We start from the raw sequence: 26,924 nt of genomic DNA, 5'->3' as shown, positions 1-26,924 counted from the left end.
GGTATAATTTACACACAACAAAATGCATTTATTAGGCTGGGCGCGGTGGCTCAAGCCTGTAATCCCAGCACTTTGGGAGGCCGAGGCAGGTGGATCACGAGGTCAAGAGATCGAGACCATCCTGGGCAACATGGTGAAACCCCGTCTCTACTAGAAATACAAAAAATTAGCTGGGCATGGTGGCGTGTGCCTGTAATCCCAGCTACTCAGGAGACTGAGGCAGGAGAACTGCCTGAACCCAGGAGGCGGAGGTTGCGGTGAGCCGAGATCGCGCCATTGGGAGGCTTCAGGCCACTGGAAGTGAACACAACTAACCTCTCTGAGGACCCTCCAATCCAAGATGGACATATGTCCCCTTGGAAGTACATGGAAGCAGATCAAGACTCCCAAGTTCCCAGATTTCCCCATTAGCCACGATTCGGCGGCTGCTCACGGTCCTCCCCTCACCGTGCTGTCTTCCCCAGACAGCCCCCAAACATCTGGCTGCACTTGGCTTGCTGTCTCCCTGTCCTACCTCTGGATTTAGTCCATGTCCTCCGCCCTCCCCATTGTCAGCAGTGTAGACAAGACAAGTGCTGAGTTCGTGCCCACCTACTGCATGCCATGCACGGTGCTGGCCATCATGGGTGGCAGATGTGAGCAGCAACACACGGAGCCTCGAGGAACAGAAAGGGACACAAATCACTTCAGCACAAAGTAATTTGTGATAAATGCCATGAAACTTGCACCCCTGGCTCCATCCGACAGACAGTGTCTGAGAATAAACCCACTAACATGTGAGTCCTCTGTACTCTAGCCCAGCTGTTTCAGTTGCAAGAAAGCGACTCGCTCCAGCTGCATCATAGGGTAGAGGTTTATTGGAAGGACATTCTGGACGGGCTCCCAGCAAGAGTCTGGCAATGGGGCATGAAAAGGAATGGGGCTGGAATGAGGGAGGGTGGGGCCTCTGCTACACAAAGTTCACCTGGCCTCCAACTGCCTTCCCATTGTCAGCAGTGTAGACAAGACAAGTGCTGAGTTCGTGCCTGTTAGGTCCTGTGCCAACTCCCCACTTCTCTCTGGTTTTCAGCCCAAATCCTAGAGCAGAGGGCTCCTGGCTCCTCCCACCATCTGCACCAGGCTGCAAGGGGAGTCATTAGCCCACTCGAGAGCTCTCTCCTGTCAGTCCCTGATTCCCAGGGGCATGTCGTTTCTTCTTGGTAACTCATCCTCTTTAACAGCGCCTGACATAGGGTCCTCCGGGAAAAGGACAGGAGCTCACAGAGTCATGGACAGGGACGTATCTGGAGCAGGAATAAGGATGCTGATGACATCTGTGTCTGTCCTCACTCTTGTAAGTGTCAGTAAGGCAATACCCATCCCTAGGGGTAGGGGTGGTGGTGGTGGGAATGAGGGCATCTCTTCTTCCAGGGGCCAAATCTGGCATAAGGATGTCTGCTGAGGCAACATGCTGCTGGCATGCTCTTTCCCTAGGAAACCACCAAACCTTTTTTATTTCCTCAGTCTTAAGTGTGAGAGTGATCACCTCTTCCAGGAAGTCCATGACCAGAATGGTCAGGGGCACACCTTGGCCCTCAGTAGATGGGCACTGAGACAAAACATGGCCTGATGGTGGCATTCCCATCAATGTCAAAAGTCCCAGGGATAAGCCCACAGTTGGGAGTCCTTTGGAAACCTAATTCCAAATGTCCTCCAGACTCAAAAGGAAAACTGCATTTCCCAGCCTCCCTCGTAGCTCGGAGTGGCCATGTGACAATACTCCAGCCAATGGGAAGTGAGTGGAAAAGTCATGTGCAACTTCTGGGTTGCATCCACCATGGGCATGGGTGTGTTTCGGCCTCCATTCTTCCCTCTTCTGGCTGGAGGGCATGTGGACAGAGCGGGACCATGGTGAGCCTCACAATCAAAGGCAACATTTTAGGGATAGAGAAAAGGAAGATAGAAGGATCCTGAGCCCCAGCACCTTAAACCATCATAACAGCCAGACTATCACCAGAGAGAAAAATAAAATTTGATCATGTTGAAATCACTGTATTTGGTCTCTTGTTACAGCACCCTAACTTATATTACGCCAAATACAGAGTGCCTTGGTGAACCTCTGAGGACGCAGGATGTTCTAATCCAACCAAAGTCCAGGGTAGCTTTCGAGGAGAAAGATGTGAAAGGGTAGGGCTTCCTTTGAGGGAGAAATGGAGAGAAGGGAGGATATCCAAAGAAGAGAGAGCAAGAGAAGTGGTAAACATGATTGACTCAGGGCTCCTCAGCAACCTCCAGGGTCAACACCCTCCTGGGTAGACTGAGGTTTATCCCCACCTCTCACCACCCATTTCTGGGCAGGGGGGCAAGAGGCTTGGAGCCAGGTCATAAAAAGTCGGATGTCACAGAGCTGTTTTCACAGAGGCAGGCAGGACCCAATGCTGCCTCGTTCACATTCACGGGCCGGAGTCATCACAGGCACTGGCCACCTTCTCCTCCGGAGGGCAGGTGACACCACCAGTCAACCCAGGGGCGGGTCACAGGATGAGGTCTCACATGTGGCTGCATCAGGATCAGTGAGCTTCCCACAGAGAAAACCCTGGTCACAGGAGGCCTCTGGGAGCCAGGGCAGGCCCCAGGCCTCTAGCCTTAGGTAGGGTCCCAAGAGGATTGGTGGGAGTGTGCGTGGCTGGAATTGTGACTTGGAACCCTGGCCCACCAGATGAATCAGCTGCAGAAGGACACACCACAGGGGAGGAGAAACTGACTTTCACTTCTGCCCATGTGACAGGCAGGCTCAGCAGTGGGGAAGAGGGGCCTCAGAACAAAAGTGGGGGAGTCATCTTGGAAATGGAGGGGATGCTGCTAAGTCCAGAAAGTCTCCCCCAGTCCTCTACACCAGCTGCCAGCAGACATAGGGGTTCTCTCTGCCCCAAGCAGGGCTCTCCTATCTCCTGAAGGGCTCCTGGTTCCCTGTAGTCTTCCCAACCTCCCCTTGGTCCCAGGCACCATCCCATAAATGGCATCAGCCTCCAGATGCCAGCCAGCCCTGTGGGTTAGCTGGGTATTATACTGCCCGCATGTGTTGAATGGATACCTGCGTGGTCTCTTTCTGAGAAGCCATCTCCACCGAATTCTCACCCGTGTTCGGCTTATAAACACGCCTCTTTCTGCAAGGCCCAGAGTGGACTCAGAGAGCCTCTCCCCTCCCCACCTCCTGCCCCCATTCCTCTCCCATTCCCCACAGGCTGGCTCCAGACCACCCACAGCACAGCGCGTGGGAGCCTCATGGAGAGCGGGAGCATCCGCTCTCTTTCTCCCCAGCCCTTGCTTCAGCACAGCCAGGGCAGAGAGGGGGAAAGAAGAAAACTAGAGCTAGGAGGATTTAGGGGCAATTCTAGAAGGGATTCCCAATTTGGAGGGGCAGGCTGGGAAGTAGGCAGCCTTCCCAGGCTGAACTTGAGAGGAGGGAGGTTCTCCTAAAGGAGCTGGGGGAATCTGGTGGAAGGATGGGGTGGCCTTCCCCACTCCAATCTTCTGGCCCATCCCCCGCTCCAGACCCACCTCCAGGTGCGGCAGGCCCACAGGCCCAACAGCAGGAGCAGGAGGACCACCAGCATTCCCAGGGCCCAGAGCAGCTGCTGGAACTGACGCAGGCGGTGCAGGGCTGGAACACAGAGCGGGGTTCAGGGCAGTCACAGCTGCAGGTCCCCAGTGCTTCCTTCCAAGGGGACCCACCCGAGATGAAACCTTCTAACTTCTGCTTTATCTCTGAAGCTCCCTCCATGCAAGGGAGCCCCTAGCAATAAGTTTCAAGTAGACAGGCAAGCCGTGCTGCAGCAGAAGGGATACAAAGAAGGAACCCTTGGGTCTAAGAACTAGGCATTTGTGCAGAGTGGCCTGGGAGATGGAGCCCCCTTCCCTCACCTCTGGCCCCAAAGTAGGTGGAGGTAGAGGCAGAGCCCAGGGCATTTGAGGCAGAACACACGTATTCCCCTTGGTCGCTGGGCCTCAGAGCCTCGATATCCACCCTCAAGGCATTGGGGGAGGCCAGGACATGGATGTGTGGCTCTGCAGGAACACCCCGGGGCTGACTGGAGGCCACCAGTCGACTGCCAAGGTGGAGAGTCAGGCTGGCGAGGGGCTCACTCTCCACTCGGCAATCCAGGATGCCCTGGAGGCCATCCTCAGGCTCTACGAAGACCGTCATGGTGGGTGTCTTGGGAGGGTCTGTGGGGACAAAGGGAGTGTGGTGATTACAGAAAACGACCACAAATTCCTCCTTCCCTGTACCCATGCACAATGACTTTGCTGCTCCTTCCATTAAGAGGCAGAACCGGCCGGGTGCAGTGGCTCAAGCCTGTAATCCCAGCACTTTGGGAGGCTGAGGCGGGTGGATTACGAGGTCGAGAGATCGAGACCATCCTGGTCAACATGGTGAAACCCCATCTCTACTAAAAATACAAAACATTAGCTGGGCATGGTGGCACATGCCTGTAATCCCAGCTACTCAGGAGGCTGAGGCAAGAGAATTGCCTGAACCCAGGAGGCGGAGGTTGCGGTGAGCCGAGATCGCGCCATTGCACTCCAGCCTGGGTAACAAGAGCGAAACTCCGTCTCAAAAAAAAAAAAAAAAAAAGAGGCAGAACCTATTTCCTCACTCCTTGAATCTGTGACTCTATTTGACCAACTGAAGAGAGAAGTGATGTTGTATAACAAGAGGCCTTGTAGCTTCTGCTCTCTTTCTTGGAACACAACAACGTGAGAAGCCTAGGCCAGCCTGCTGGGGACATGTGGCCCAACTACCAGCTATGAGGGTGCAGTCATCTGAGACCACTGGACAACTGCAGCCACATGAGCTGTGAACAACAGTAGAACTGCCCAACTGAGCCCAGCCCACAGAATTGAGCAAATAATATGACTTTTGTTTGAAGCAGTCAGTTTTGGGGTGGCTTGTTATGTAGCAATAACTGACTGATAGACAGTGTAGGCATTGGTGAAAACTGGAGTGGGAGACCAACACTGATGAGGGCCTATTGTGTGCCAGATACTCAGCATGCTTTATTTCTTTTCTTTTCTTTTTAAAGGAGTCTCAGTCAATCAGCTGCCAGGCTGGAGTGCAGTGATCATGATCTTGGCTCACTGCAACCTCCACTTCCCAGAGTCAAGCAAATCTCCTGGCTCAGCCTCCTGAATAACTGGGATTACATGTGTAATCCTGTGCCATCATGCCATGTGCTATCATGCTGTACTAATTTTTGTATTTTTAGTAGAGATGGGGTTTCACCATATTGGCCAGGCTAGTCTCAAACTCCTGGCCTCAAGTGATCTGCCCACCTCAACCTCTCAAAGTGCTGGAATTACAGGCATGAGCCAGCACGCTCAGCCATTTATTTCTAATACTACTTGCAAGATGAGGTGAGTGATGTATTCCCCATTTTACAGATGAAGAAACCCTGTCACAGATGTACAAGATCACACAACCAGTCAGCGGGAGAGCCAGGATTCCAACCCAGGACTCAATATCTGTGAAATCCTCACTCTTTGCAGACAGAAGAGGAGAAAGAATTGAGGTGAGTGTGTGAGAGTAAGGGAGACTAAGGCAGGGGAGGGGCTCACACTCACAAAGCACTCGAAGCATGACCGGAGCGGAGGCGGCAGCCCCAGAGGGGAGCTCAGCCAGGCAGTGGTACATCCCAGCTTGAGCACGAGCCACATGGGTGAAGGTGAGAGTGGGCACGGGCTCCGTGTGCAGCCGCCGGCCATTCCAGAACCATGCAAAGGTGGAGTTGCCTACAGGCTCAGGACCACCTGGGAGGTGGCAGCTGAGGTTCAGGGCAGTGCCCTCAGGCACATCCAGGCCAGGCTCTGCCACCACGCTCGGCCCTGTTGGGGGAGGACAGAGAGATGGTTGGGGATCTGTAGGTCTGTAGGGGTGGCATCTGCGTGGGACCTCTGAGGGGCCTCTGCACATGTGGGAAGGTCTCAGTCCGACTTGGGATCTGGAGGCTCCAAGGTGGATCTGTGCCCCTCACCAGTGGGATCTCTTCCTCCTCCATCATATTAGGCCTCTCAAGGCAGGGCTTTCTCAGGCCAGACAGCCCCCTCTAATGGGAGCTCCAGCCTCTCTCATGGACTTGGCCCCTACAGCATCGAAGCCCCTCTTCCTCCCCTCTCTCCCGCTCACCTTCCACCTGCAGCCGCCTGGTGGTGCTGACTGAGCCCAGCAGGTTTCGAGCTGTGCAAACATAGGTGTCATCGTCACCTGTGGGCACATCTTGCACCTGTAGCCGTATAGCATTTCGGGCCACCTGGACATGGCCTGTCCCCGAGGCCAGGCTGTGGACCCTGCTGCTCGTGGCCAGCACCTTGCCATCACGAGATAGGGCCAGCTCAGCAGGTGGCTCACTGTCCACGGTGCACTGTATCACAGCCATAGATCTGGTCCTGGAGTCCCGGAAGGAGGATAGTACGACGTCCCGAGGGGCATCTGCGGGCAGGCAGGGCACAAACAGGGGCCTTGCTTAGGCACCCGCTACTGCCCATTGCCCAGCTGCCTGGGGTTGGCCAGGATGAAGCCTCTGGACCAATGGCCACTTCGTAGAAGTGACAGCTTCCCAGGATGCCTGTGGGCAGAGTGCCAGGCAGGGCTTGGAGAAAGAGAGTCTCTTTCTCCAGCACCTATACCCTCTTTCCCCAACTGCCCATTCCTGGGCCCACTGCAGTTCTGTGCCCATTCCCATAAGAGCCTAGAAGTGCCTTCCACCACCCTCCTGGGTAGCCCTGGCCGAGGACCCCTTGCTCACAGAGGACTTGCAGGGCAGCAGGACGGGAGCTGCGGGTGCCCTGGGCATCCTGGGCCTGGCAGGAGTAGGCGCCTGCATGAGCCCGCGTGGCCACCGGGAATGAAATCGAAGCAGCTGGACCCTCCTGCAGCCAACGACCATTGTGGTACCAGGCATAGAGGGTGGGTGGGAGGGCAGCAGGGTCCTCACAAGTCACTGTGATGGGGGTACCCTCGGGCACAGTAGCCTCTGGAGCCAGGATCACCCGCACACCTGTACCAAGGAGGCCATGATCAGCTGGGCCCAGCCAGACACCACAGTGGGTTTCCATCTCAGTGGGCTTGGCCTGGGCCCTGCCTCACCCTCTAGCCGCAGCTCCAGGGATGTGTTGGCCTGGCCCAGAGGGCTGCGGGCAGAGCAGCTATAGAAACCCTCGTCACTGGGCTGTGGCTCCCACAGCTCCAGGCGCAGGGTGTTGGGGACAGAGGCTGCTGTCGAGGAGGCCAGGAGGTGGCCGGCGTGGCTGAGGGCCAGCTGGGCAGGTGGGCGGCTATCCACAGTGCACAGTACCAGGGCCAGCTGCCCACCACGGCTCTCCAGGAGGTAGGTCAGGCGCAGGTCGCGGGGTGCGTCTGCAGGGCACGAGAGGCTTACACAGAGTCACAGCTGCAGAGGGCCAGTTTGCAGGTGGCATTCAAACTCAGAAGGTCCCTGGCTCCCCACTCCAATGGCTCCCGACCACCCAATCTGGGGTACTGCTCCTCTGCCCAGACAGGACTCACCCCAGTGCCCCCTACTCTAATGCCCCTTTTCCCATGCTCCACTAGCTAGCTAGGTACCTAGTTCCCCACTGGACACTTGCAGGGTTCTGGCCATGCTCAGATCCCTGCGGGTTGCTGCCATTCCTGCCAGGCCCACCATGCATCCAGCCAGACTCACAGAGGACGTCCAAGGTGATTGGTATGGAGAGGCGGGGTGCTTGACCAGGGAGACCCACACCACAGTGGTAGGAGGCAGCATCCCTGACTGTGACGTTGGGCAGGAGGACGGACCGGGCACCCAGGCGCTGCTGCCCATCCTGGTACCACATGTAGGTGAGCTGGGCCAGGCGAGTGGTCCACACAAGGCAGGTCAGGTTCACCAGCTGCCCCTCCTGCACAGCGGCCCCAGGCCACACCTGCACATTCACAGCTGGGGAGAGGGAGGGCACAGGACACCAGCCAGGGTCTTGAGGCTGTGTATAGCAAGCCACCTGTCTCCCTGTTAGCAAGCTGCCCCTACTGCTGGGGAGCCCCTTGGCCTCTGGGAGCCTCAGGTGGTCCACCTATAAATGAGGCTCAGAGGTCACGCTTGGGACAGCCCACTGGCTCCTGAGTGGTCCCAAGTGAAGTTCCACAGAGCCCTGGAGAGCCCTGAGCCCCTCCCTGACCCTGGTGGCGGACAAATGGAGAGACCACAGACCTCCCCCTCCTGCTGCACTTTCCCCTGAAATTCCCTGTTTAATTTTATCCACTGGACATGCATGTAAAATCTGATGTTTAAAAAAGGTTCTTGTGTGAAACTCAAGTTTGGAGTCCACCACCCTTAGGAAGAGTGGGAATGGGGACTATTCCTGTGCTCCCAGGCTTCTAGAACCCTCTCACACCTCCTCTCCTCTTTTAAAGGAGACACACACATGCACATGTGCACGCGCGTGCGCACACACACACACACACACACACTGACCCTGAGCATCAAAGTCGGCAGAGGCCGAGGCCTGGCCTAGGGTGTTGGAGGCCTCACAGGTGTAGACGCCCTCATCCTCCAACATCGCTTCGTGGATCTCCAGGCGCAGTGTGTTGGGGGCCGCAGACACCTGCAGCCGGGGAGAGCCGCCTGCAGGTTCCCCCATGCCTTGTAGGGTGGAGGCCACGAGGCGGTCCCCATGGAGCAGCCGCAGCTGGGCCGGAGGGTCGCTGTTCACACGGCACAGGATGAGGCCCAGCCGCCCAGGGCCTGTGTCCATCAGGGTAGTGAGTGTGACCTGGCGTGGGGCGTCTACACAGGGTGGGGAGTGTCAGCACCCAGCCAGGGGGTCCCTCATCCAGGGCTCTGTCATGTGGCAAAGCCCAGGACCAGGGGACGGCATTTCTTCCCCCAAACCTGGACGGGATAAAAGTCCTTACAGGACACGTGGAGGCTGACGGGTGCGGCGAGGCTCGTGGTGGCTGAGCCTGGGCTCTGGGCTTGGCAATGATAGGCCCCAGCTTGTGTCAGAGTTATGGCTGCAAATCGGAGCGTGGCTGAGGTCGGCTCCTGCAGGGGCTGGCCATCCCGATACCAGCGATATGAGGTTCCCTCCGGGACTCCTGTGGGCACCTGGCAGCTCAGGACCACAGCCTGGCCCTCTTGGAGCTCAGGTGATGGTGATACCTGGACCCAGGCTCCTGCAGGGGAAAACCAAGAGCAGGTGAGGGCTCTCCACCACACCTCCCACAGTCCGGAACCACCTGCGTGTCCACCCAGGACTACACACCCAGCCCCATGTGTTGGAGCCACAGCCCCCTTCCAGACCACCGCAGGGCCCACTCAGCCCCATGCCTTGGCCCTCCTGCTCCCCACTCTCCTGCACAGGCTCCATCCTGGCATTTGCCTCCCCCCATCTGGTGGGATGGTTTTACTGTATCAGTCATATCTTGCCTACCAGTGCATAAGCCCCATGGGCACTGGACTTGTGGACTTGTATGACCTGTGACCCCAGTTCCAGTCACTGTGCCTGCATGTGCTAGCTCCTGACAAATGTTGGTTCAACCCATAAAGCACTGAAAAGGGAGGGATTTAGATAATCCCAGGGCCACCGTCCTGAGCTGGACTCAGCATGGGTGACGGAGGACTTGGAAGGGAATGGTAGAAGCTATGTGATCTTGAGCTCCCTCGCCCGGCTGGCCCAGCATCTGGACTCCAGGCCGCACAGGAACCGGGGATCAGGCAAAGGGCAGCTCCTCAGGGGCCCCTGGGTCTGAAGCATGAAAACCCCAGGGTGCTGGGTGAGATGGAGTGGCAGCTGGAATCCTCAGCAAGAGCATAGACCATGCCTGAGTCCACAGCTAGCAGGGTCATGTGGCTGGGGAAAAACTCCTGAAACTCCAACCTGCAATTTCTCCCTGTGAAATGGAGGTGGTAAGAAAAGATACACAGAACTGAGGCTCACAGTAAATGTCCCAAAATTGGTGCTGTTGGTCACCGTGGGAGAAGAAGCACACATTTTTCTTTCATTATGGGTATTATCTTTCCTTTTTCCTGGTTTATTTGTTTAAGGAGTTTTTTTTGTTGTTGTTTTGTTTTGTTTTAATTGAGATGGAGTCTCGCTCTGTCATCCAGGCTAGAGTGAAGTGGTGCAATTTCGGCTCACTGAAACCTCTGCCTCCCAGGTTCAAATGATTCTCCTCCCTCAGCCTCCCGAGTAGCTGGGATTACAGATACCCACCACCACACCTGGCTAATGTTTGTATTTTTAGCAGAGTGTTGGCCAGGTTGGTCTTGAACTCATGACCTCAAGTGATCTGCCTGCTTTGGCCTCCCAAAGTGCCGGGATTACAGGTGTGAACCACGTGCCTGGCCTGAGGGAGGATTTTTATAGAGACTATACACACACACACAAACACACACACACACACACACACACACACACACTCATGTGTATATACATGAAGACTGTGAGTATATTATATGTAAGCATATATATAATGTATATTTGTATGTGTGTGTATACTCACACATAAACATATATGCATAATATACATATGTATTAGGTTTTGTATGAGAATGTTTACTATGTAACGAAATTATATGATCACAAAATAAGTCAGAAAATGCTCCCACCAAGCCACCTTGTGAATTGCTATTGCTTCCTAATGGCTGCTGCAGTAATTACAGGTGAAAATATCTAGCTGGAGGCAAAGGGAGGCCTTCTGCTATGCAGGCTGGAAACCGCCCTTACCAGAACTGAAAAAAGACACATTTCTGCACAAAATTCACAGTATCCAGCCCAAAGTCTGACCAGAGTAGCTCCCAGGGCATCAGAGTCTACCATATTTTCAGAAGACTGACACTCACCTCGGACCTGGAAGAAGACTGAGGTGTTGGCTGATCCAAGAACATTTGTGGCCTCACAGCGGTAGCTGCCAGAGTCCCCAAGGCCCAGTTCTCGGACCTCTAACTGCAGGGAGTTGGCCTCAGCCTTAGCCCGGAGCCGGCCTTGGGATGGGAGCTGGGGACCCAGGCTGGTGGTCAGGAGGTGTTCCCCGTGGAACAGGGCCAGCAGGGCCAGCGGGTGGCTGTCCACAGTGCAGGCAAACACAGCCATGTGGCCCTGGCCCATGTCTAGGAGGGCTGACAGCTTCGGAGGGTCTGGGGGATCTGCAGGAACAGAGGGAGCTGAGGCCACCCCAGCCCAGCTCACCACATTACAACTGCCACTCTATGTCCCCCACCCCCTGCCACACACACAGCCCAAGCCACGCTCTTTCCTTCCAAATTCCAGCCCAGCCCCTGCTTCTCCCCAGATCACCCCTCCACCCTCCAAGTCCCCAGGCTGCCCTTGCCAGTCACCCACAGAGTACATTCAGGAGCACGGGATTGGAGAGCTGGGTGCCAGCCTCGGTGAGGATGCGGCAGGTGTAAAGGGCAGCATCAGTCCTGGCCACGGGCAGCGTCACGGTCTCCAGGGGACCCTGGGCCCACAGCACCCCATTTCGGAACCAGGAGAAGTTGGCAGGGCTGCCGGCGGCTTCCCGGCTCACGTTGCAAGTCAGGTTGGCCTCTGTGCCCTCCTGCAGCGTGTGTGATGGTGCAATGACCAGAACAGTGGCTGGAGAGCAGGCAACACAGGCTCACTGACCACCCCCGGCCTGGAGGAGCCAGAGGTCCAGCTGCCCAGCCTGGAAGGAACAGGAAGGAGGCCCCCTGGGGTGCCCACAGGGTGAGGGAGAAAAGCAAGCCAGGGAACCTAGGAGAAGTGGGTCCTGGGGACTGTGGGGGCCCTGGGCAGAGAGGGCGTAGCATGGGGAAGGAGGACAAGGCAGTCCAACAGTCCCAGCTGGGAAGCCCTTCCTCAGAGACCAGCTGTGTCGCCTGTCCCCAGACTGAACAGCGAGCACAAGAAGGAGCAGCTCTGCCCTTCCTGAATGTGGGGAGGGCAGCAAGGGGCCCCACAGCTGCTCAGAGTGCTTTCACCTGATTAGATCCTCCTCGGAGCAGAGCAGTCCAGAGCTCCAGCCCTGCCCACAAGCCACCCATTCCCTGCCTGACTCACCCTGGCCATTGAAGGTGGCAGAGGTGGAGGCGTTGCCCAGGGCATTGCTGGCCTCACAGAGGTACAAGCCCTCCTCCTCCAGCAAAGGGTTGTGAATCTCCACGCGCAGCAAGTTGGGGGCTTTGTTGACCTTCATTCGTGGGGAACAGCCCCCACAGGTGCTGCAGCCACCCCCTGACGGCAGGGAAGTGGCCACCACGCGGTCCTGGTGGAGCAGCTGCAGCCGGGCTGGGGGGTCGCTGTCCACACGGCACAAAAGGAGGCCTCGCCGTCCAGCCCCAGTCCCAGCGGCATCAAGGTCCAGCCTGGTGGTGAATATTGGTTGGCGAGGGGGGTCTGCAGGGAGGAAGAACAGGGACACTCATTCCACAGTCACTGCCAGGCCCTGCAAGCCTGGCTAGGCTCCCAGAATACACTGGACAAAGGTGGGTCCCCAGGGCTGCCCCAAACAGCTGTGCAGACTGTGCACTGCACAAGAGCAGCCAGGCCAGAGAGGGTGGAACTGAGCTCATGCTCCTCAAGCTAGGCTGTGCCCTGATGCTGAGTCTTCCCAGAGGAAGGAGCACCATTTTCTAGCTCAGACAGAGGTGCTGTATGGGCTGGCGACCACCTTGCATGAGTCCCACCTGCTGCTGAGCAGGGTGTCCACCTAGCATTCCCTTGGGGTCATGCTCTCTTCCCACCCTGCAGCCAATCCCTGACCACAGAGCCTCTCCTCAAGATCTGCCCTGCATCTTATCTCTGATCTCCAAGCCAGCTCCCTTGATACTAGCTAATGCACAGAATGGCCTCTTGCTAAAGGCTTCCGGAGACAGGTGGCCAAAAGAGAGGCACCAGGCAAGGCCCCTATGTGATTTCACGCAGTCACCAGAAAAGCTTGCAGAGGCAACTGCCCTCTGACAGTCCCACGACATGGCCCCAGCACACACGTGTCAGAGGAAGCCTCTGGAATCAGGCCCTTGATCTCACAGGAGCCGCCCTGCTCGGTGGATGCAGAGGGGCCATCTGTCCCTGTGCTGCGGGGCTCTGCCTTGGTGTCTATGGGAGCCCAGTGCAGCCTGTGCAGCAGGTGCACAAACAGAAGAGTGGGATGTCCGGGGCTCACCCATGAGGACAAAGCACGGACGTGGTGCCCACGCTGGGTTTGAGGCTGGGACAGAGGAGCCCACAGGGCTGGGATCGGAGGGTAAAGATGTGGGAAGGTAGAGAAGGCCCCAGCCTCATTCCTTAAACTTCAGCCCCAGGGGGAGAGGCCCATCATGGCCAGGCCTGTGACCCAGCCCTCCTGATATAGACCCCAGGGCAGGCAGGGTTAGGGGGCCTGGAGGAGGTGGGGTGGCTGGTGGGTCCTGGCATGAGGCTGCAGCTGGCGGTGGCTACTCACAGAGCACAGTGAGGATGGCTGGCAAGGAGGGGCCGCTGGTACTGTGGCCGTCCTGGGCCCGGCAGTGGTATGAGCCGGCGTCGGTGCTGGAGGCCGCGGGGAGCAGGAGGCTGCTGCTCGGGCCTTCGTGAAGCAGGGCTCCGTTCAGGTACCAGGAGAAGTGGGCATCAGGAGTGGGGCGCAGGCCGCTTCTGCAGCTCAGTGTCACTGCCTGTCCTTCCACCACCTCTGCTGCTGGGCTGATGAGGAGGCGGGCGGCTGCGGGGAGAGGGAGAGGCTGGGAGGGGTCCTGCCTCCTGACCCTCCGTGCTGCCCTATGCAGAAAGCCCTCAGAGTTCTCCTCTCCCTGCATTACTATAGGTAGCTCCGGGCTTTGTGGTGGGTCATGAGGGTTTGTCTTTGAATGCCAAGTCAGATCTATAGGTGGGAGCTGGCTGCAGCCTGATTAAGGATTCAGAGCCTCTCAGATGTAATGGTTTCAAGAAAGAAAGAAAGAAAAAAAAGGATCCAGAGCCAGAGCCCAGGCTTAGGTCCAGCACCTGGCTTGTGGGGCATGGTAGCTCAAGCCTGTAATCTTAGCACTTTGGGAGACTGAGTCGGAAGCATCGTTTGAGGCCAGGAGTTCCAGACCAGCCTGGGCAACACGGTGAGACTCCATCTCAAACAATTTTTTTTTTTGGAGACCAAGTCTCACTCTCTTACTCAGGCTGGAGTGCTGTGGCACAATCCCGGCTCATTGCAAATTCTGCCTCCCAGATTCAAGCAATTCTCCTGCCTCAGACTCCAGAGTAGCTGGGGTTACAGGCATGTGTCACCACGCCCAGCTCATTTTGTATATTTAGTAGAGACGGGGTTTTACCATGTTAGCCAGTCTGATCCCGAACTCCCCACCTCTGCTGATCCACCTGCCTTGGCCTCCCAAAGTGCTGGGATTACAGGCATGAGCCACAGCACCCAGCCGGAAGACCCTACTTAACTATTTGGCTTCCCACATTTGACTGCTAGCACAGAACCTGCCCCCAAAGTTTCATAACTAAAAATGAACACTTCTGAGGGACTCTCCAAGTTTAGAATCAGGGTATCTGCAAAAGGAATGATGTGACCTGCTGTGTTTCCCTTTTTGCCTTGACGTTCAGGAAGCTCTGAGGTTGGGTGACTGCATAGCCCCAGTCTTTTATGTTACCTAGGCAGCTAGTTCAGCCCTGCTGTCGAGTCCACTAGACTTCTAGAAGGAAGGGGCTGGAGCAGGCTCCTTCTCAGGCTCCCTCCACTCTCCCTGGCTGCAGGTGCCCGTCTTACCATTGGCATGGAAGTCCAGGGTGGAGGTTGCATTTCCAAGGGAGTTGGTGGCTGAGCACTTGTATTCCCCACTGTCAGCTTCTTCCAGGTCTCGGATCTCCAGGCGCAGGGAGTTGGGACCAGAGGTGCCGCTGAAGCGTGGGCTGTGATCGCCATCCCCAGAGGTGGAGGCCAAGATATGATTCCCATGTGACAGCACCAGTGTGGCCAGGGGCTCACTGACCACGGAGCAGTGAAGGATGCCCACAAGCCCCGCCTGGGTCTCCAGGAAGGCTGTTAGGAGCGGGATGAGAGGTGGGTCTGTGTGGAGACAAGAGGCAGGCCTGTCATCCTCCGAAGGGCACTCCCTGGATACCCTGATATAGCCCATGACCTCTGCACCTCTTTGACCCACCATGCCCTGGGAGAAGGGGGCGATCCCAAAGTGCCTGAGCGCCTGCCGAATATGCTTTTGTCCTTGGGCTGGGCACATCACTCTGTTGTCCCAGTCAGTGCTCGAGGCCACCCTGCAAATGGGGATAGGAGCCCCACTTCGAAGATGAGAAAACTGAGGGGACAGCACCTTAGCCAGGTGACCAAAGTGAGCATCATCAGCAGTGGGACAGGCTGACACCGAGTGCCTCCTGACAGGGCACAGCAGCATGTCCTCGGCCTTCCCGCCCAGGGGGCATGGTGCCGGACCATTCCAGTCAGGCAAATGCCGATTGAGGGACCGCCACAGAACAGCAGGCCTGAACGCTGCAAGTTTCAATGTCAAGAACGACAAGGAAAGACTGAGGAATGGTCCCAGACTAACGGAGAATGAAGAGATGTGACGACCCAATGCAATGTGTGATCTGGGATTGGATTCTGGACCAGAAAAAGGGTGGCTACAGAAGACAGTATTAGGTACATTATAGAAGACTATTATCTAAGCTATAATCTATATTCACATTTTACCAATGTAATCCCAACACTTTGGGAGGCTGAGGCAGGCAGATCACCTGAAGTCAGGAGTTTGAGACCAGCCTGGCCAACACAGCGAAACCCTGTTTCTACAAAAACACAAAAATTAGCCAGGCATGATAGCAGGTTCCTGTAATCCCAGCTCCTCGAAAGGCTGAGGCAGGAGAATTGCTTGAGCCTGGGAGGCAGAGGTTGCAGTGAGTTGAGATCATGCCATTGCACTCCCTCCTGGGTGACAGAACAAGACTCTGTCTCAAAAAACAAACAAACAAAAAACAAACAAACAAACAAACAAACCAAAAAAAAAAAAAACAGTCTTCTAGCAATGCTAAATTTCCTGATCGTGATAATTGCATTGTGGTTACATAAGAGAATGATATTAGGAATTCAGGGGTAAAGCAGGCTGGGCATGGTGGCTCATGCCTGTAATTCCAGCACTTTGGGAGGCTGAGCCACGTGAATCACAAGGTCAGGAGTTTGAGACCAGTCTGGCCAACATGGCGAAACCCCATCTCTACAATAAAAAAGAAAAAAAAAGGAATTTAGGGGTAAAGAGACCTCATGGTTTGTAACTTCAGGAATATAAATATGTAAATAGATACACAGATAGATAACATATTCATATGTATATACAGAGAGTGTGCATAGATATATATGTTCATATGTCCACATAGAGCAGATGTGCATACACACTAGTGCCATATATGTGCATATGTATGTATGGAAGTTATATCCTTACATTTATATGGATGTATGTACATGGATGTGTGTGTATGTGCGTGTGTCTGTGTCTGTGTGAAAGCAAGAAAGACAAAGCCAATGTGCCAAAATGTTAACACATGGGACACCTAGGTTAAAAATATATAATCATTCTTTGTCTTTCTCTTGCTCATAAGTTTAAACTTCCAAAATTAAAAGTGTTTATAAATTAGGAGGGAACTAGGGAGGTCAAAGCCTTGCCCAGGTGTGCAGAGCTGGGACCTGAGCTCAAGGCCACCTCCAGGTATGTGGCCCTGCTCTGACCGCATCCAGTGCCTCCCCATTCTGGCCACTTACGGTTGACGACCACGCTGACAGCGCCTGAACGCTCGCTGCCTTGGGCATTCTGCACCTCGCAGAAGTAGAAGCCGGTATCAGCCCTGGTGGCCGAGTGCAGCCGGAGGGTGTGGGAGTGGGCATCCTCCAGCGGGATGTGGTTCTTGTACCAGCTGTAGCGGAGATCACTGGGTGCCTCATTGGGTGTACTGCAGCCTAGTGTCACTGTCTGGTTCTCTAGGATGGGTCCTGCTGGGCTCACCTGGACCTCAGCCACTGCAAGGGCAGCATAGGAGGTGCTGGGGGTCCCAGCTGACTTCACAGTCCTTCACAGTCCCTGGGTCTCAGCCAACCAGCCTCAATCTCTGCACATCCTCTGCCACCCGCCGCTGCAGTGGAGCCTCTGGGAGTGCCCTGCCTCTCTCTGACCTGCTCACCAGGATCCCCCTGACACCTCACTCTTTGTAGGGGTATTATCACCTGTCTCATGGTAAGACAGGGCTGGAACTCCACACCTGCATCCAGGAAGCACTGAGTTATGCCAGCCTCTGGTTCTACCCTTCCCTGTCTCCCCTCTATCCCTAAGGCCTGAGCCCCTCCCTATTCTCTGGCCAATACGAAATCTTCCCAAGGACTCACTGAAGATGTGGAGGCTGATGGGGGGTGAGACCGAAGAGCCCACGCCATTCCCAGCTTGGCAGGTGTAGACACCAGCGTCGCTCCAGGCTGCCTGGGACAGCTGCAGCACACCAGTCTTGCTCTGGAGGGGCGCCCCATCCTTGAACCAGGTAATGGAGCTGACTGCAGGGTAGCTGCTGTTCACCTGGCAGGTGAGTGTGACCAGCTCACCTGGAAGGATATTCCTCCCTGAGGGGCTGAGGAGGATCTTCACACCCTTGGGGGCATCTGCAAGGCACAGTGGGGGGCATTGGGGAAGGTGTCAGGGAGGGCAGGGGATGGCATGCTTCTTGTCCCCCTTTCAAGAATCTGCCCTAAGGAAGTTTGCCCAGATAAAACAGCAGTCCCCTTCTATCCCCACTCAGAGCCCGTGGGGTCTGCCCGTGTCCGTCCCTTCCCCACCATCCCCTGCGCCCAATGCATTCCTTGTCCACTGAGAGCTGATCACGGGACGCTTGGTCCGGTGTCCAGCCTACTCCACCAGCTGTGGTTTTCTGCTTCCCAATGCTGTCCATTGCCCCTGCTGTATTTGGGGTGAGCTCCACACACTGGGCCGTGGGTACTCCACTGATCACTTTAGTGGCCTGCTGGAAGCTATTAGTAAGGGACCAGCCACCTAGTGGGAGGGGGCCAAAGGCAGTGTCAAACTAGTTCTGAAAATAGTTACCCAATTTGTTAGGAAGAGGCCAACAATACAAAGAAATCTTGTTCCAAAGCCTCTCTCTGTGTATTCAAGTGTTTTATTCTTATTTTTTTTTAGAAACAGCGTCTGGCTCAGTCACCCAGGCTGCAGTGCAGAGGCACAGTTACAGCTCACTACAGCCTGAAACTCCTGGGCTCAAGCCATCCTCCTGCCTCAGCCTCCCAAGGAGCTGGGACTACAGGTGTAAGCCACCACATCTGGCTAATTTTTGTTTTTTAATTTTTTGTAGAGACAGGGTCTCACTATGTTGCTCGGGCTGATCTCGAACTCCTGGCCTCAAGCAATTCTCCCATCTTGGCCTCCAAAAGAGCTGGGGTTATAGGCATGAGCCACCGCATCTGGCCTCAAGTGATTAATATGTGCCAGGCACTCTTCTAAATACCTTACCTCTCCTTGTTTTTCTTTGTTTGTTTGTTTGCTTTTTTTGAGACGTAGTCTCACTCTGTCACCCAGGCTGGAGTGCAGTGGCACAATCACAGCTCACTGCAACTCCATCTCCTGGGTTCAAGCAATACTTGTGCCTCAGCTTCCCCAGTAACTGGGATTACAGGTGTGCCACCACACTCAGGTAATTTTTGTATTTTTAGTAGAGATGGGTTTTACCGTGTTGGCCAAGCTGGTTTCAAACCCCTGGCCTCAAGTGATCCACCTGCCTCAGGTTCCCAAAATGATGGGATTACAGGTGTGAGCCACCGTGCCCAGCCCATCTCCTTTAATTTTCATCAAAATCGATGAGACAAGAACCATCTGTTGTTATCTTCCCCACAGACATGAACAAAACAGAGGCTCTGGGAGACAAGGAACTTGCCCGAAGTTTTCACATCTGGTGGGTGGTGGAGCCAGCAACCAGATGCCTGTGAGCAGCGTTTGTTCTAGAACAGGCTGCCCTGTTTGAGATGGAAAATGCATAACCAGTAGAAACCTGGGCTTTCTCCCCACTGACTCATAGCTGTGCCTGGGTGACAGCTTGATCACCATGGTCTTGAGCAGTCCTAAGGCGGAAAAGAGATAAACCCCACCTCCCCAGCATCCTTCAGCGAGGGGGAAATACCAGGACACCTGCTGCCAACCCTGAGGCTGCATGGGAGTGCCTGTCCCCAACCCTTTGTGTCTCCCTTTCTCTGCCCAGCCTGGCCTCAAGGACAAGTCCCTTCGAAGTAGTAGGAGGTGGAAGGGAAGCATTGAATGAAGCTCTTGGGACTCAGGAGAGTCTCTCCACTGCCCTACCCTGGAGGCCCAGGGGTGGCCTGGCTCCGTGTCAGGAGTAAGGGCTCTGTTTCTGTGGGCTGGAGAGAGACCGGTTTCCATCAGGGAGCCACAGATGTGCTCAGTCACAAGGCTGTGGCCCCAGTTAACTAACTCACACTTCACTTGGAGGTGAATCTTGGCCTGAGCGCTATGACTGGCCACTGAGAGCTGGCAGTGCAGGACCCGGCCATGGTCCTGCCAGGACACAGCCATGTGGAGGGTCTCCAGGTGGCTGACGCCGGTGGGTTCAGACTTATGGCTGCTGGAGATGACAGAGCGAGCAGGGTCCTGGCCTTGCCACTGCAGGCTGACCGGCTTCTGCAGGCACATGTAGGGGGTGGAGCAGTTGAAGTCCACCTCTGTGCCCTCAAGAAGCTCAGCTGGGGAGGCGATGGTGGGTGCCCTGGGTTCCTCTGCAGGCAGAGACAGCAATGTTCAGGACCCTTTTCACCACCCCTGAGACCCCTTGCCCTGGAAACCCCAGCTGAGGAGAGCCCTGGGGAGGGGGCGTTTAGGGGAAGGAAAGGCTGCTTTCTACTCCCAGCCCCACTCGAGTGAATACCAGGGAGAACCAGGCCTGGGCCTAGGCCGGGGCTGGAATGGAGGCTGACTGGCTGGGGTTCGAGTCAGGACAAGGATTGGGGCTGAGAGCCCAAGCGTCCAGAAGCAGTTTGGGAATCCCTCCCGGGCGTAGCCAGGCCACCCCCCTTATCACCTGTCACTGTGACCAAGGTGCCTCTCACATCTGACCAGCGGTTGCCCTCGCTGATCTCGAAGCGGAAGTTGTAGGAGCCGGAGTCCTCGGGCCGCAGGTCCTTCAGCAGCAGGTTGCACACCCTGTGCTCAGGGTTCCCCACGAACTCGGCGCGGCCGCGGAAGCGGGCCTCCACCCGCGCGGGGTCTGCCGAATGGCTCACCACCCACTGCCGGCCCGAGTAGTCATAGTACCAGATGGTCGTGATGCCGTCGGTCACCTCCACGTTGGCAGGGAAGCTGAAGACGCAGGGGATGAGCAGGCAAGACCCCCTCACGCCCTGTATGTTCTGGGGGCTGGAGACGCCCCATGAGGCCCGGCCTGCGGAAGAAGGGCAGGGGGACAGAGACAGGGGTGATACCGACCTCAGGGTGCCACAGAGCCCTGCAATCCCCCCAGGGAAGGTGCTCAGATGGGCTCCCAGACTCTGCTCGGCCCCAAGAAATGCATGCTTAGAGCCACCCTTCTCAGTGCCCCGGGGACAGCCCACTGCCTGAGGCCACTCAGAGGTTTGGGAGGGTGGCTCCAAGACAGATGGCAGCTCCCTGCCCAGCTCCCGGCCGCTGCCCCCCGGGCCCTCCCCTGACCTCAGCAACCAAATCTGTGACCCAGGCACTGTCCAACCTGCCAAGGGCTGGACTTCTGCAGTCTGGGCCCCGGAAGACAGGCAGTAGGTCTGCAAAGCTCACCTGGGGAGAAGAACGCGGCCAGGAGGAGAAGCTCCGGCAGGAAGTCCATAGCAGGTTCTTGGGCTGCTCCTGTTGCCTGAGGCTGGCACACACCACACTGCTGGGCACACAGGGGCCTCCAGGGACACCTCTGGGCACTTTAGCCCCAGCACCTGCTGGGAGTCCAAATCTGTGTCCCTACCTCCTCTGCTGGCCAACCCAACAAGAGGGCAGGGCTCTTAAGGACCTGTGGGTCAGCTAGCAGGAGACAGTCAGGAGGCTGTGCCTAGGAGTGCCCTCTCTTGGTGGCCTGCCCCAGAAAAGCCTGTGTGTCCCTTGGCCCTATCCCAAGTTCTGCTTTCCCAGCCCTTCAAGGATACCACTCTAGGGCAGATGAACAGCTGTTTCTTCCTCTTCCCCACTTCCCTGCCCCCTCCCCACCCCCAAACCCACAAGAACTGGAGCCCAGAGACGCCCAGTGACTCACTCCAAGACACCCAGCTAAAATGATGGTTTCTTCCTGAAGCTTGTCTCTCACCACCTGCCTTACCAGCTATAGGCCTTTCTTTTATTTATTTGTTTGTTTGTTTGTTTTGAGACAGAGTCTCACTCTGTTGCCCAGGCTGGAGTGCAGTGGCGTGATCTTGGCTCACTGCAACTTCTGTCTTCCAGGTTCAAGCGATTCTCCTGCCTTGGCCTCCTGAGTAGCTGGGATTACAGGCTTGTGCCACCATATTTTCTATTTTTAGTAGAGATGGGGTTTCAACATGTTGGCCAGGCTGGTCTCGAGAGCTCCTGACTTCATGATCCACCCACCTCGGCTTCCCATAGTGTTGGGATTACAGGCATGAGCCACCACGCCCGGCTAGTGCTGCTTTTAACAGTCACTCCCCTGCTTACAAATCTTCTGTGGCTCCCCATTGCCCGTGACATGTGAAAGGTTCTCATTTCCTGCCCCAGTTCCGTTCCCATTTCCTGCTCCCCACAAACCCACTTTGGGGCCAGTTCTGTCTGCTCACAGGCTCCCTAGCTGCCCAGCTCTATTTCTGCCTCAAATAATCTTTGCCTATTCAAACCTTCAAGGTGTAGCATGAATTTGGCTTCCAGCTGGAACTTCCCTTTAAGGTTCCCGTAGCCACCCCAGAGCTATCTCTGTCCTTGCCTTGTTTTTTTACAGCTTGTGAGAGCCCATTTCTCAGGACCCAGAACTGAAGATACATGCCCCATAGCAGTGCAGAGCCCATGAGGCATTCAACAAACCCCTTAGTGACTAAGAGAGGGCTGAGGTCTTTAGGGGTTCAGAGTTGAGGTTCAGAGTTGGGGAGGGGAGGTGGCTCAGCAAGTCTAGTTTTGACAGGTGGCATGAGAGTCCTGTGGAACACATACTCCACAAACATGAGTTCAATGCCTGTGTGTACCATATCCAAATAGACCAGCCCTCAACCATGGAGTGCCCCGGTCAGGGAGTGTCTAAGGGGTGCCACAGACCTGAGTCCAAAAGGAAGAGATGCCGGAAACACATATAACTAAAATTATAAAACTCTTAGAAGACAACATAGGTGAAAGTCTTTATGACCTTGGACTGGGTAATGCTTTCTTAAGTATGAAATTAAAAGCGCAGGGAAAAAATAGGTAAGTTGGACTTCATCAAAATTTAAAACTTGGCCAGACACAGTGGCTCATGCCTGTGAACTCAACACTTTGAGAGGAGGATGCCTTTAGCCCAGAAGTTTGAGACCAGCCTGGGCAACACTGCAAGACTCTGTCTCTATGAAAAATTTAAAAATTAGCCGGGCATGATGGCACAGTCCAAGCTACCCTGGAGGCTGAAGTGGAAAGATTGCTTAAGCTCAGGGGTGGGGGTTGAGCCTGCAGTGAGTCATGGTCACACAACTGCACTCCAGCCTGGGTGACAGAGTGAGACCCTGTCCCCAAAAAACAAACAACAATGTATATGCATCAAAGGACACTATCTAGAGAGTGAATAAAAGGACAACCCACAGAATGGGAGAAAATATTTGTAAATCATTTAGCTGATAAGGGATTAATATCCAGAATATATAAATAATTCCAATTGACAACAATAACAACAACAACAAAAAAACAAGAAACCCAACTCCAAAAATAGGCAAAACACTTGAATAAACATTTCTCCAAAGAAGATATACAACTGGCTAATAAGGACGTGAAAAGATGTTCAGCATCGCTAGGCATTAGGAAATGCAAATCAAAACGACCGCAAGATACCACTTCACATCCATTAAATGGCTATTCGTAAACAAAGCAACACAGAAAATAATACATGTTGGTGAGGATGTGGAGGAATTGAAATCCTTGGGTATTGCTGGTGGGAATATAAAATGGTTCAGTGACTGTGGAAAACAATTTGGCCATTCCGCAAAAAGTCAACATAGAATTACCATATGATCCAGCAATTCCACCCCTAGGTGTATACCCAAGAGTACTGAAAACTAAAAAAGTACTCTAACAGAGTACACCAATGTTCACGGCAGCACTGTTGCTCTAAAAGGTGGAAACAGGTCGAGTGTCCATCAATGAATGGACGTGGATAAACAAAATGTGGTATGTACACACAATCGACCATAGAAGTAATGAATTCTAACACACGTGAACCTTGAAAACATGATGCTCAGTGAAATCAGCCAGATGCAAAAGGGCAAATATCGTAGGATTCCAATTACATGAAATATCTAGACTAGGCACATCCATGGAGACGGAAAGTAGAATAGAGATAACCAGGGGCTGGGGGAGGGGAAGTTAATGTTTAATGGTTGCTGAGTCTCTGTTTCAGATATGAAAAAGTTCTGGAAATAGACAGTGGTGATGGTTACACAATATTGCAAATGTACTTAATGCCATGGGTTGTACACGTAAGGAAGTTAAAACAGTAAATTTTATATTATATATATTTCACCACATACACACCCATGTCACCAACTTTGCAGTCCTCCCGGTTCTAAATGCTGACTTGGCCAAGTGAACAGGAGGCTGGAAGTGGGGACAGGAAACTCATGACCTCCCAGCCCCCAGCCCATCTGCCTCAGGGGCTTCGCTCAGCAGATTCCTATGACTACCAGGGGCCACACCTGGGAAGGAGCTGAGCCAAGGCCCAGGGCCGGCCAGGCTGACCAGGTGGGACTTAGCCTGGTGCAGAAAGTAGAAGGGGCGCCCCGGCAGGGAGCACAGCACAGGGCCAGATGGGGACAGGAAGGGCACTGCTCCCTAGGGGACCTAGCCCTCTTGCAGGGCTGCTGGAGCGGACCAGTCTGGCCATTTGTGGACACCCAAGGGCTCGCCTCCAGTTCTCTGGGAAGTCTTAGGCTTCCTCCTCTTCCAGAAAGATGCACCCACAACCTCCACACCAGGTTCTTGGCCACTGGAAAATGATGTAGGTGGAAAATGCTGGGATCCGGACACCTCATCATGAAGGAAAGCAGCCTGCTGGGCACACTGGGGGCCAGATGTGTCCCTGGCCACAGGGGATGTTAGGGTCAGCTCTGCTATGGCCAGGACAGCTATCTTGTCCCAGATCCCCTGTTCTTTCCATCTGGGGTCCCGAAAAGGGCAATCGTGAACCCGATGGAAGAATGGTGGGGTTCTGGATACACTGATCCCAGAACAGGGTGCAGGGAAGGACCCTTTCCAGGACCACTCCAATCACATCATGCAGAGGTCACCTATGTTTAGCCCAGCCCTAACCCCTAAGGAGTCAGCCCCACCAGAGTCCCGCCTACTGGCTCAGCCTGTTCTACCACAAAAACCAGTGTCTGCCCAAATAACTGTTCTGGAAAGAGAAAGAGCAGGGACAGCTCCAGAAAGAAGACCTGTCCCTGATTGAAAGCCTGGTGTTAGGCTGGGTGCTGTGGCTCACTCCTGTAATTCCAGCATTTTGGGAGGCCGAGGTGGGTGGATCACTGAGGTCAGGAGTTTGAGACAAGCCTGACTAACATGGTGAAACCCCATCTCTACTAAAAACACAAAAATTAGCCAGGCATGGTGGTGCACCCCTGTAATCTCAGCTACTCATGAGACTGAGGCAGGAGAATCGCTTGAACCTGGGAGGCAGAGGTTGCAATGAGCTGAAAGTGCACCACTGCATTCCAAAAATAAAAATAAAAAAAAAAAAGAAAGAAAGAAAAGAAAAATAAAGCCTGGTGTTGAAGGCACAGTGCCCCCTAAACTTGGGTTGGAGCTGCGGCCTGGGGTGCTCCCAGCGCCCCCTGGTGGTGGAGAAGGGTTTGCAGGTCCCAGGGTAGGGAGTGGTGTACCAGGAACAGGGAGCAGCTCTGCAGCCCTGAACCATCCCTCCGTTGGGCAGTGACTCTTTTGGACATCATTGTCCCTCAGAGAGGAATTTCCTGAAGTTCATCCTTGGGATCTCCAAGTCCTGAGTGCTCTGAAGACAGGATTTTAAATCCCTAACTCCTAGAATTGGTATGTGTTGCATCAGGGTGGCTTGGGCTGGCCTGGTATATGGTGGGCACTCCCATTTGCTGCCTATTTGAGACCAAGTGCCTCAGGAGGGCTTGGAGGGTGGGCTGGGGCCCCAAGTCCCTGACCTCTGATCCCAGAGGCCAAGTTCAACTGGGGAAGAACAGGCAGAGGCAGTTTCCCTGTAGACAGAAAGGCCCAGGCACAGGATTCGGTTTCTGTTTCCTGACAGCAAGGCTTCTCCCCAACTTCCCCATTGGGCTGGAGAAGGAAGGACACAAGGTAGCATGGCCAGCTGGAGCGCACTGGCCCACAGATAGGGAGTCAGGGTATAGACAGGCAATTCCTGGAGCAGATTACAGTCAAAATAGTGGAAATCCCAATCATAGGCCAATTTTTTTTTTTTTTTTTTTTTTTTTTTTTTTGAGACGGAGTTTCGCTCTTGTTACCCAGGCTGGAGTGCAATGGCGCGATCTCGGCTCACCGCAACCTCCGCCTCCTGGGTTCAAGCAATTCTCCTGCCTCAGCCTCCTGAGTAGCTGGGATTACAGGCACGTGCCACCATGCCCAGCTAATTTTTTTGTATCTTTAGTAGAGACGGGGTTTCACCATGTTGACCAGGATGGTCTCGATCTCTTGACCTCGTGATCCACCCGCCTCAGCCTCCCAAAGTGCTGGGATTACAGGCTTGAGCCACCGCGCCCGGCTATAGGCCAAATTTTTAATTCTCCGGAGTCAGGGTATAGACAGGCAATTCCTGGAGCAGATTACAGTCAAAATAGTGGAAATCCCCAATCATAGGCCAAATTTTTAATTCTCAGAGCCATGGAATCCATAACTAATGTCTATTGGCTTTGCCATGTGCGGTAGAAAATTCACACTTCATTCCCTAATCTGGTTCTAAAAGTTCCTGGCTGGAGTGGCCACTCCCGGAACTGTGCTGGACAGCACCGGAAGCCCTCCTGTAAACGGACCAAGTAGCGATGGATGAAGTGGAAAGGGGCTGGGGTTAGAGAAAGGAGAGATATCGCTGGGCTGGGCTGGGGCTGGGGTCAGGCGATGGTCAAGTTGGAATTCTGGGAGCAAATTAAGGCTGGGATTGGGGTGGACATTGAGGTTGAGTGATGGGTGAGGGTAAGGGTGAAGGTAGGAGTCGGTGCAGGTGATGGTTAAGATACGGTCGAGGCTGGGTTAAGATAAAGGTAATAGAGTTGGAGCTGCAGTTTGGATGGTTGGGATTGGATGAGGTGAGTAAACGGTTGGGATTGGGGAGCAAGTGAGGTGAGGGTGAGGTAAGGGTGGAAGAGGGGCTAGAACTGGGGCTGAGGCAGGGTCAGAGCAGGCCGGTGCTCAGGACTGAGATTGGGATGCAGGCTGGAAGGATGTGGGGTGGGGGAAGGGTCGAGTCCAGCTTTGATTAGTGCCTCGCACTTGGATTGGTTTGGGGTCCAGCACTCACACCTAGATGCACTCCCTCCACCCCCGCCCGCACCCTGCTCAGCCAGCTTCAGCCCAGCCCCGCTCCTAACTCACCCTCCCGGCTGAGGGACTAGGGATGGGGAGTACCTGCTCCGCAGGAGGAAGTGGCTGCAGGGTGCTGGACCTGTGAGAGGAGAACAGGAAGGACAGCCAGGAGCTCCGGGTGCAGTGGGCTCCCCAGGGCTCTGCTGGCTCCAGAGAGAAGGATCCCGTCTCGGGGGCTGC

At 54.8% G+C, this 26,924-nt stretch overlaps 1 protein-coding gene across 5 annotated transcripts; it reads right to left on the bottom strand.

Annotated features, from left to right (window-relative positions):
* Positions 1–822: 822 nt before the first annotated feature.
* Positions 823–26,924, bottom strand: SIGLEC1 (sialic acid binding Ig like lectin 1). Of its 5 annotated transcripts, none has more exons than XM_003941074.4 (22): positions 26,787–26,924; positions 20,790–20,944; positions 20,062–20,421; positions 19,463–19,759; positions 17,357–17,623; positions 16,739–16,993; positions 14,738–15,037; positions 13,439–13,696; positions 12,055–12,390; positions 11,356–11,610; positions 10,857–11,159; positions 8,927–9,187; positions 8,487–8,798; positions 7,701–7,952; positions 7,124–7,393; positions 6,783–7,034; positions 6,164–6,466; positions 5,602–5,862; positions 3,904–4,206; positions 3,541–3,643; positions 3,074–3,146; positions 1,290–2,557 (listed from the first exon to the last, which is right to left on the bottom strand). In XM_003941074.4, exons 2-22 carry the CDS (start codon positions 20,836–20,838, stop codon positions 2,498–2,500), a joined length of 5,130 nt encoding a protein of 1,709 aa, XP_003941123.3. In that variant the 5' UTR covers positions 20,839–20,944; positions 26,787–26,924; the 3' UTR covers positions 1,290–2,497. The 5 variants fall into 5 exon arrangements, with proteins under 5 accessions (XP_074262410.1, XP_003941123.3, XP_074262409.1 ...); XM_074406308.1 differs by having other exon boundaries at positions 20,790–20,941; XM_074406309.1 differs by lacking the exons at positions 1,290–2,557; positions 26,787–26,924 and adding an exon at positions 823–1,283 and having other exon boundaries at positions 20,790–21,141.

Source organism: Saimiri boliviensis, chromosome 9 (genome assembly GCF_048565385.1).
Source record: "Saimiri boliviensis isolate mSaiBol1 chromosome 9, mSaiBol1.pri, whole genome shotgun sequence".
NCBI lineage: Eukaryota > Metazoa > Chordata > Mammalia > Primates > Cebidae > Saimiri > Saimiri boliviensis.
Note: the sequence above shows the minus strand (reverse complement) of the source record. Positions and strands in the feature narration are given on the sequence as shown.

Coding starts and splice junctions, on each gene's coding strand:
- SIGLEC1 (XM_003941074.4), bottom strand. CDS start 20,838: ATGGACTTCCTGCCGGAGCTTCTCCTCCTGGCCGCGTTCTTCTCCCCA. Junction 11,160..11,355: donor CGTGCTCCTGAATGTACTCT/GTGGGTGACTGG, acceptor CTGTTCCTGCAG/ATCCCCCAGACCCTCCGAAG. Junction 8,799..8,926: donor CGTCAGCCTCCACGTGTCCT/GTAAGGACTTTT, acceptor CACCCTGTGTAG/ACGCCCCACGCCAGGTCACA.